We start from the raw sequence: 10,875 nt of genomic DNA, 5'->3' as shown, positions 1-10,875 counted from the left end.
GATCTTGATTTTTTGCTCAAAACGTGTTGTTTGCTCTTTTCCAGAATAAAATCAACTTATGCAAGGTAATAGTCAATCGATGTCAAAGCTGAAAAATTATAACAAGTTTATAAGGTTGAGGGGGTTGAAAACGGGGAAAGTTATCAATTTCGTCAAATCAAATGCGCGGTTAATACAATTATTCGTACTGCTCAAAACTGGCTTAGACAAAATGTTACAATTTACTCAACGCTCTCAAGGCTCTTCTTCAAGAGTCAAAGCAAAACAGCAGAACTGAACTTCCAGCATTGCATTGTGCATTTATGAACGCTTTCAGTTCAGTTAGCTATAGCACGCAGGAGACCATACAGCCTGTGGTACCTGTGTATTTATACACGCATACTGCTGTTGGTACAATAATAATTATGTCATAGTAGAAATGACTGTGATCAATAAATAAAATTCTTTCTGCTTTCATTATTTTTACAAACATTGCAACGGCCCAGTGGGCCGGACTGCTCAATACTATAGTGGAACGAAGTGCTGTTGTTCATTATGGCTGGTGCATCCAGTTGGGTCAATCCAACTTTTGGCTTAGACATGCTAAGCTCAGTGATAGAGCAAGCAACCCATTGCTCACGATTGAGAAAACAGATACAGTAGCCGAATGAGCTGCTGGTGCCACTGCAACTTTCCTGCTGTCCACGGCTTTTAGTGTGTTGATATCGGACACGACAAGTGACGTAGATGGTGGTTCGCTACGATCTGTCCTTACTTCACGATCTGTGCTTACTTCATTGTTGCCACTGCCACTGCCACTGGATGCATTGCAGTCTTCATCTTCATCGTCACAACCGTAGGCTAAGGTGTCACGAGATTGCGGTGCCGCATCTATGCCGGCCACACCAGCATCTGTAGCGGGCATCCTGGCCAGCCGCTGATTATTGCGAACCGCGTAGAGTTCCGGATTGCTGTTCTGGAACACAATCATTGGTCGCAACTGCTGAACCAGTACTCGGCGCATGTCTACACCAACAGTGCCGAGGTTGTTCCCATCAAACTTCCTGCATGAGATAGTATGAGATAAAGGGGCAAAATGAATGATGGCATTGAACACACAACTAGTAACTGTTATGCAGTGGTTTCACATCTAGTAACTGTTATGCACAGTGGTTTCACATCTTCGGCATGTGACTGCATTATCTTGTGCCGAAAAAGTACATGGCACGTGGGCAGCGGAACCAACATGGCTAACATTGTGTGTCCCATCGATGCAGGGACTTACTGGAGTTTGAACCAACACGGCTGCCCCCGTACAGTCATGTGGTAGATGCATTGATGTGCAACAGCTCCATTGGTAGCCGCGGCTTCACAGCTGTTGACCCCCCCCCCCTTTCTCCCTTCCCCTATTTGTTGCACCGATGTCCCCCACTCATGTCCCCATTTCTCACTTGTTCACTTGTACAGTTGCACTGTTTTAAGGTTATAGTTAGCCGGCGCCTGATGAAGTTATAATCCTGTGTTATTCACTGTGTATGTAGTCCAACTCTCCGGTCGGCTTAGTCACCTGCCCTCTGCTCTGACTGCTCCAGCACTGATCATCACGCAGCCAACTGAATCCAAACGTTACAGTCACTGGTGATCCGTGTACTGCAGTTCACTTTTAAAACCATAATATTAACGTAAAATGGGCCAGACCTAAAGAATGCGGCCGTTGACTAGGCAATACTAGAGCTTCCTGGGATCAGGCTATTGTTATAGTTATCATAAAGGAGTAGTCTGCAACAGTGTGTTAAGTGATCTAGCTGCTTTCTGGCCAAGATGTCCACAAAAGAGCTGATTACATTCAACCAAAATATAGGCTAGAATCATGGGGACGCCGACTATCAGTATCATGCAGTACAAATCGTACTTACCTCACTTCTTTGTGGCATGTTGGGCACTCACGGCATGGCTCACTGCGCTTGGCGGAGTGGTGAATACAGGATCTATGCTGCATGTGCTCCGTGGCTGTAATAGCACGGGGGAAATCGATCACAATCTTTCTCAGGGATCTGTGAATTGGCTCAGCCGGGCGCACCGAGCGGCAAGTCAAGCAGGTGAACGGACGGTTCCGGGATGCACCAGTGCTCTTCGCAGCTTGCAAGAAGGATCCACAATGCTCTTCAATCTGTGTGCATATACAAGGAAAGATACCAAGACCGCGGCGAAGAGGAATTGCTGTGATCTGTAGGAGAGTGTTTACTCGGGGCGGTGTTCATGGCATCGTGTATTCATATTTCATAATAATTCAAATCACTTGCCACCTAAACCCCGCCCCATATAGTATTAGTAGAACAAGGTCAAGATCATTGGCCGACGATGCATCAATGCAACCGGCTCACTGTAGTATTTTGATACGAATCATCGGGGAAGAAATTGTTCAATATTCAATAAATTCAATACTATTAAATTGAGATATATTCTTGCATGGCTGGTCGTGCGAGGTTGCATGGCTGGTTGTGCTAGGTTGCATTGATGGATTTTGGGAGGTGATGTTTCCCCGATTGTTTATCAGTAGAGTCATGTATAATATACTGGACTCTAAGGATATTATCCTTAGTATTCCCCCTGATGATGGACCGTGCCCAAATTATATCCATGAAGTGTCTTCTAAAAGTCAGATGTTCACACTTCACAGCTAAGACTTAAGAGTCCATAGAAGGCGGGGGGAGAAATGTTATTGTCTATCTTTGATGTTAGGTTCCCTGATGATGCTCTCCTAGGCGAAAATGAGGCAGAATTGGAGAACTCGCGGTGTGTGTAGCAAAGGACGGAACGGGGGGGGGGGGGCTACAATGTGCGGTGATGTTACAGCAGAAAAGCAATTCACCCAGATGAAAATGGCAATGTTTGGGTGGAAACACGCTTCACCCCATATGCTCATTGCAATTGACTAAATGACAAATGGACGCGCTGAAAATGCCATCTCTTACCTGGTCTTGTAGACCTTGCTCGCCAATGCTGCTGTAGTGGGTGAAGTCTGCCAGAAGACTGCCAATGCGTTCAAAGTGATGATCTGGTGAGTTACTGCCTTGCATGAAAGATATCCACTTTTTCAACTTGCTGGAGAGATCGCCCATCGTTGTCTGTACGTCCGTCAGATGCTCAGTACATGCTGACATTACCTTGTGACAACATGAACGACATGGCAGCATTGTCGTGCACTCCGATGCGTTTCCGCCGCCGCCACTGCAGCACACACAGCTCTGCATGCAGGCCACCTGCTCCACACACTGCCGAGGTGGCTCCATCTGTTGGATCTCATGGATTAGGTGCCTAGCTGACTTCAGACCGTTCTTTACTATACAAGTATTGCAGACAGCCCTTTTCACACTGCTCAGCATATGATGGAATGTGACATTGAGTTCTTGAAACCAGGTGAAATCAGCGTGTTTCCTAGTACAGTCCGTGAATTCCCGGTTGAGTGACAATATGTTCTGGTGCTCCTTGACAATAAGCAGCTGGAAGACTTTGAAGTACTGCAGGACCTCACGCTCCACTGCCTGTTCACACCCAGTACAGTCATCATAGGTCTGCTTCAGCCAGCAATAGAACTCATTGAACACGTCAGCATTGCGTCTGAAGCCACGGCCAAATACTTTGGTGAGCAGGTGAAATGCGTGCTGGTGGCTATTGTGCAGCTTGTGGCAAACAGCATCTGCAGCATATCAAACGGATAAGAATACTTTTGAAATGCCATGTGTTTACCTAGAACATGAACTAAGTTTGCCTTTGTTTGGACGAAACATCCTTCTTTTCTTCGAGTAGTACGAGAACATATATATACAGCAGATCGCACTCAATCAAAAATCTAGGCTCAGTATCTTACAATCTTCACTGGTGAAATCTGTACCATCAAAATAGCTGTATGGGGGGGGGGGGGCAGGGGATTTATGCCGCATCATGTGTGTGCAACAACTCGGAGTTTTACTGATGCTGGCTGGTGTGGTTAATGATCTGGTCTGCCGGAGAGTGCATGTGCACGGTGAGGGAGTTTGGACTATGAAGAGGCCGAAAGCTGCTGCTCGCCCTCCTGACTATGAGTAAATATTGGCTCATGTATACAAGCTGCTAACACCATCAGCTACATCAGTGCAGCACTGCACGAACCAGGGCCTAGGGAGTTTGCTGACTTTAGCGTTACACATGCAGCTGACTCACGATGGTCATTTAGCAGCACTGCTGACACACTGGAAACACACTTTGTTTCGTATCTTCCAATGTTCGGAGGCTGTCAGCGATATACTCTACCGCCTTCAATGAATCCAATAGAACTCCACATCGTAGGCACCGGAAATTGGGCAAGGGACCCCCTGGCCAAAGGTTAAGGGACACTCTTACATTAATTCTCCTGTACATGTATATCCATACTTTTCTTTGGTCTTCGGGTTGACTTTAGTTAGGGTACCCGGTAGATCTACTGGATGAAAGACCAGTTCCAAGCCGTTGCCCACCTCTTTACCCGGACCGTTTTATCCTGTATTTCTAATACTAGGCACGAGGCACACTGCATGGTACTGTAAAGTGAGAAACTTTCGCTAGAGATTAAATTTCGCTATTTTCGCGACCATCACACATTCGCGAATATAAATCGCCGCAAACCTCTCTGTACATTGATTATAGACAGTACAAGATCCAGCTGAAGAGATCGAATCGCGAAAGTTTCTCATCGTGAACCAGCCCAATTTATGAAAACGCTTAATTTGCGCGCCGCGAGAGTTTGTCGCTTCACAGTAGATCTACATAATTATGTACGTGCAGATCTACCATGCAGTGTGCATCACCATGATCACCTGCTGCAGCAAAGCTCATGGCAACATGGCAACATGACAACATGACAACATGGCAACATGGCAACCTACCGTCCAAGCTTCTGGATAAGATCTTTGTGCTGCGCACAAGTCCAGAAACCTGTTGTTTCAGTGACTCGCGAACAAACTGCTTTGCTCTGGTGAACAACCTTGCTGCGTCTGTGCCTGAACAGCACTTGCTGGCGACTTCACCTCCTCCATCCAGGCATATTCTGCTAGGAATCTTCACACGGTACTGGTCACGCTGTTGTTGGTCTTGTCCTGCAAAACATCAAAAACAGGATGGCTCAGTGCCGAACAGCGGTTACCGCCAACCGCCTGCGGACGCATCCTACTAACTGTTAACATGTTGCACAACCAGTCTATGTCAAAAGCGATAATTATATGTACCGTCTACAATCAATCAGGAATACACCGTCAGTACAGAAATACGCCAGTCCTATGAACATCGTCCAGCAACAGTTACTGTACTTTCGATACATCGCGCCGCCATGAAAGTGATCTACACCATAATTATTATTATTATCATGCATAATCGTGTAGTTAGAGACCTCGACGGGCATTAGCTGATTTTAGGCATCGCGGGCATGTCATGATGATTACTGATTCCTACGACTACCGACTTACACTAGTTACAGTCATCATGGTCATAGACATGTAGATATGCCGCTAACATAATAACGAGCAGATCTACCTGCTTGTTCAGGCCAATCAGGGCTCTGTAGACAGTGTAGTGTGACCATGGTAGATCTACACGTCATGTTACATGGTGTTGCTGAATGCGTTTGCAGTTTGTGGTCTGTCCTGGAAGAAGGAGGGTCGACTGCATCCTTTCACAGTTTCAGGAAGATTTTAGTTAAGGAGATGTAGTGCTATACAGTGCTATGCTGAGAAGCGCTACTGGCATTTACTTGTAACTAACTACATGAGCCGTGTCCAATACTCGTCTGACTCTTGTCAGTCTTGAGTGTTAGAGTTAGAGGCTGAAGCCTCAACTGATCATACATGTACATGTACATACACTGGGCACAGCCAAGGGAAACATCGGGAGAATGTGCAGCATAGAGTGAGTTGCACAAGTCCATGGCATAGTGCCATACAATCATGTACATGTCTAATGTACTTCAGAAGTAGCTGCTACGCATGGCGTGGTCAGTGCTTACCACGAATCCACTACACTGACACAAGGCAATAGATATTACACGGGTCTTGGACACCCAGAGTCAGACTTAGCTCACTTTCGATATCTTTGCTATTTACCGTAGTCGGACCCAGGGAAAATGGCCGATTATCATAAATTGTCAAGGGCCTAACTCCTCTTGAACCGACAGGCATTCCTACACATGGCTGCCACGCTCCAGCGCCACTACATACTACATGTACATGCAACAAGTACGAAACCTGGGGGCTCGTCAGCCATCCAAGCGTATAGAAGTCACACATACACATTTCTGAAGGCGGCTAACATACGGCTATACCGATAGCCTCTTGCTCACTTCCTCCTCCATCATTATTCCTTGGTCAGCCTCCTTATGCTAATTTTAGCCCTCAACCGCTCCACAGAAGATACTGTTAACTTGTGTGTCCTCTTCTACATGTAGTTGCGGATCTGCTCACTATGTCCTGTAGTCTCTCTCTTTCCCATTTTCAATACTGACTGTGACAACGAACGGTTTTTGTTATCGTCGGATTCATGTGAGGCCGTGAGACCATTGCTACGGTTTTTGTTATCGTCGGATTCATGTGAGGCCGTGAGACCATTGTTCCTCCGGAGTCCTGGTCGTGTGACAGGCGCCCTCTCTGGCTCTAGCAGGATGTTTATAATAGACTGGAGCTTCAGTTATCTATAGTATACTAGTACAGGGCAGTGGATCAGTAAGTAAGTTGATAAGAAAACTCCCGTTATTGCAAACGAATACCGGCATCGGAGGGGTGTCACTAGCCTGTGTAGTTTCACAGGAAGCTTGAGTTTCCAAGTCTGAGATCGAGTTGAACGGCCTCTGCTGGGATAACCGCTACACTATAGCTCAGTGTTTAGAGCATCGCTGGCCTCTAGCGAAGGTCCCTGGTTCACGTCTTGGTGGTGAAAATCAGTTTTTTTCTTCAGACTTTTCCCTCTTCCATTCCCTCAACTAGTGAATACCATCAGCGGCATCGGTCCCAGGCATCGGTCCCAGGCATCGGTCCCAGGCATCGGTCCCAGGCTTTTACTTGCTGTTCGTCCTAAAGATAGATGCTTGGCTGCACTTCAGTGACATACTATTGCTACATGTAGATCTACATGTACATGTAGTGTGTAGATCATAGTAACAATACATGTAGTGTGTAGATCATAGTAACAATGCATGTAGTGTGTAGATAGTAACAATACATGTAAAGGATACAATACATAACTATAATTACTAGCAAGGAGTGTTACCGCTAATTGAAAATAAGTTGGTAAAGTAGCAGAGGTTGCCTGAGCATGAACTTGGCATGACAGGTGAGTAATTGTTCACACGGTGATTGCCAGGAGATGAAATCTCAACTGACAATACCTTTAAGACTGCTCCGGGTGGTAGACAAACCGAAATAAAACTCATCTGCATGTTGAGTCACGCTTCAATCGTTTAGGTCTTGATTGAACGAGCTCGAAAGCTCGAACATCGTCACCCGTTGCCACCCTTACTTCCGTCCGGCTTGACTCGTAGGGTGTTTGTAACGAGCAAGGCCTCAAGGTGACGTCTCTTTGCCCTTGATCTGTGAGCTTATACTGTGACTAGTGCATGCATGCATGGGCGTCACTGAGTACCGTGGAGCTGGGTGGGTGGAAGCCTACCACGCGTACCCGGTTTGAGCCTTCCAAAGTCCTTTAGTTGGTAACCTTGGCCGTTTTTAAAATAGATCACGAGACGCCCTTTAATAACTGTCTGCTGTACCCTGTGGTGTGTTAGACGAGTGATGATGCCGGGAGCTGCATACAATTGTCAGATAAGGCGATATTCCAACCAGTCTTCTTGAGCAGTTGAGTAAGAATTCAGTAACAGATCATGTGCGACCGGTACAGATCATGACAACATGATGCCAAGAGGAAATTCATGTTCCCTGGGACGGGAGCAGCAGGCTGCCAGACTCGTTACTCCAAAGGGAGTGGGTACTGTACTTGCAAGTAGATGGTCTACGTTTGCTTGCCATGCCATTCGACTTGCGCACTAGTAGTGGTACAGCAGTAAGACACGCGTCACGGTATTGAGAGGTACAACCCTCTCGATGCAGAACCACTCCATCAACTCCTACGCAGGTGGGTCAAGGGTATCAGCAACAATGCGTTGCAATTTGCACCATATACTTAATTGAAGAAAATTAACTGGAAGGTCCATCGGTATAGTAGTCTTGGGCATCTCGGTAGGACCTCCTTCTCCCTACCTTCCCACAACTGTACATACATGTACTTGCACTTTGTGTACGTTCCAAAGAACATGACATTGTGTCAAGTTGAATCTTGACACGTGCCGATATTGTGGGCACTTGAAATCTTTGGCACAAGCGATCAGTACCCAGTCAAACCCTCCTAATATGTTTTCCTGTGTGTAATGAAGTATGTACTGTGAGTCTAACAAAGCATAGCGTATGTGAGACAGCTCCAAGGACCTACAGACGTACCTAAACTACAATGTTGATCCAGCCAATTGCCTGCAACGTTTTCCATTATTAACATCTGCAAACTATTAGCATCCACCTAAAGTCACCGTGTATTTCACAAACGCTTTTTGTTCTAGAACAATAGATGCCATAGTGCTGTGGCCTGTTAAAGGAATAAACCCTAGCCAGTCAATCTTTTTAAATAATAATTATTATAGGATGCATGGTTGAGGGTCGACTGTGTACCAGCCCAATGGGTGTAGGGCTTCGTCGCGATCCATGCAGCGGCACGTTTACAGCGAGGCTTCGGAGAAATGTCGGGTAACGTCGGTACAGCGTGAAAGGAGATTTTGGTGCATATACACGCCTAATTATGCACTACAGGCATACAGATACTACAACCCTTCATTATTTATAGTTGGAGGAAAGAGCGGACGGATAACTCAATCCCTAAACACACATTGCCTGCTACCGAGTACTAGCTTGTACATGTATAGTGGATGATGTACGGGACTGGTGGAAAGAACACTGGACGGCAAAGGTCTGTCATGAAGCTTGGCATCCAAGTCTTGCTCTAGGGTTCAAGAACTTTCCTTCCTTAAAATTTTAAAGTTGCATGTACCGGTATTATGACATGCGATTTCTAATGATACATTATAGGCAGGTAGTTCGGAGTCTGAAGGAGACATCACTTACCCTGAGCAATGTCGACCTCCACCAGATCAAGGTGTCTTCTCGCACTTGCACATTGAGCTGTATCTGCGGTATCCGCGACAGTGGCATCACACACTACAAGCTGATCAGTAGCTACTAGCACCACCAGCACTGCTACTAGGCTAAAATACATCTTCAGACTCGGAGCTGATTGACGAAAGGGAGACATTTAGACCATGTCCCATACACGGATGTGAATAAAAGTGAAGAAATGTCCGGCTGGTATAGACTATAGGGATATTACCACCTTCTGATGCGTTGCTTCCGTCCTAGTTCAGACAATCGACTGACACTTCTTACTCAGCACATCAGATGATAACCAGTTTGCCTGTGCCATGAAGACAAGAAGGCCAGGGTCACTGCTGACAATAGGGTCGTTAGCTCTAGGACAGAGCGGGGCACAGATGTGCTGTGAATACTGGGGCAGTGTCAATCAGCTCCAAGTTGAGCTGCTGCGGAAACGCCATGATGGTGAGCAAATCGCGCGATTGACAGCACCGTGGTCTCGGGGCCTCCCGTGCACTCCTGCCATACATAGTATTCCGTTGGTGGTCGCTAGTTCGTGAGTGTAGTGTTTAGGACACAAACAACACGAGGGCTTAGCCAGTGCGGATCACACCTGAGTTTCACAACTTAGTTATGGGCCATTGGTTGGAGCGGGCGAGGCAGACAATGCTTTCACAGTCCATACACGACGTACACTATTGTACACATGATACACGGCTGGAAGTGTGAGATGGCAGAGCACCAAAACCTCTATGCAACGCACTGGTTGCACGTGTACTTGTAGCCAGTGCCAGATGTGGCAGGAGTGGCTAAGCAGACTGAAGAATCTGATTCTGATGCTGGTCTCCTAACATAATGTCATTATCAGCACACTGGGCGGAGCACTGTGTACAAGTGATAGCGTACATGATGATGCTGGCTCCCAGGATAGGCCGAGACACCTGCTTTTTCGAGTGAGGCATGATGATTATGTAGCTGCATGTGCTGGCGCTAGTACGACATGACTCACTGGGTGTCTCTCTGTGGCCGACCGTGTGTATCCAGTCAATCGGAGGATGTTGAGTGCTCCTGGCTTCCTGTACAGTTTCCAGTGAAAGTGCCCTGCTGCACAATGCTCAGAATCTATGTACGTTTGGTCAGTCGTCACACAGGCTACATGATTTTTACTTTGTCAGCACCTACACTGGCTACAGCATAACATGCTTGTCAGCACCTACAGCACACCTACAGCATAACATGCTTACATAATACAGGTACACACTGCACAGATGCTCCGATACTGATAGTATGGCAAATCTTGAAGAGACTACTTTGCGTCACTCACCATCGTCTAGACCTTAACCATCTCGTGCTAGGTGTTGAGACTCGATCAGTCGGTCTACGTTGTATACATGATCATTGCCTGCTAGCCAGTCCTATAGAGCTATGCGTGTGTGTGTGTGGGGGGGGGGGGGGGCTGTTGGTCCCGTCCGTGAGCCAGATGTTACAAGTAGAGCATACTGAAGTGAAGGAAGGAGGGCAAGACATCATCGCACCAATCCATACACTCGCAATCTCTACCACACTAGTTCTGTAGTAAGATCAGATCTGCCATCAGCTTTGAGCCTTGCTTGCCCTTGGTGTGTGTATCCATTCATGTGTATATGTATGTGGGTGATAGGGCGAAGTAAGCATGTCCTGATTGAGTGCGCAGCTGAAGACA

The 10,875-nt window shown here is 46.6% G+C and overlaps 1 protein-coding gene across 1 annotated transcript; it reads right to left on the bottom strand.

The window, feature by feature from the left end:
• Positions 1–89: 89 nt before the first annotated feature.
• Positions 90–9,855, bottom strand: LOC135806156 (uncharacterized). Its single transcript, XM_065320307.1, has 5 exons — positions 9,150–9,855; positions 4,884–5,093; positions 2,955–3,679; positions 1,896–2,149; positions 90–1,043 (listed from the first exon to the last, which is right to left on the bottom strand). Exons 1-5 carry the CDS (start codon positions 9,334–9,336, stop codon positions 557–559), a joined length of 1,863 nt encoding a protein of 620 aa, XP_065176379.1. The 5' UTR covers positions 9,337–9,855; the 3' UTR covers positions 90–556.
• Positions 9,856–10,875: the final 1,020 nt, after the last annotated feature.

The sequence above is a fragment of the Sycon ciliatum genome, chromosome 1, assembly GCF_964019385.1.
Source record: "Sycon ciliatum chromosome 1, ocSycCili1.1, whole genome shotgun sequence".
Taxonomy (NCBI): domain Eukaryota; kingdom Metazoa; phylum Porifera; class Calcarea; order Leucosolenida; family Sycettidae; genus Sycon; species Sycon ciliatum.
The sequence above is the reverse complement of the archived record's forward strand: the minus strand, read 5'-3'. Positions and strand labels throughout refer to the sequence as shown.

What these genes read in the sequence shown, in the direction of transcription:
- LOC135806156 (XM_065320307.1), bottom strand. Translation starts at nt 9,336, where the DNA reads ATGTCTCCCTTTCGTCAATCAGCTCCGAGTCTGAAGATGTATTTTAGC. An exon ending in AGCAAGGTCTACAAGACCAG is followed by an intron (nt 2,150 to 2,954) that starts GTAAGAGATGGC and finishes ATATGCACACAG; the next exon opens with ATTGAAGAGCATTGTGGATC. An exon ending in ACATGCCACAAAGAAGTGAG is followed by an intron (nt 1,044 to 1,895) that starts GTAAGTACGATT and finishes TATCTCATGCAG; the next exon opens with GAAGTTTGATGGGAACAACC.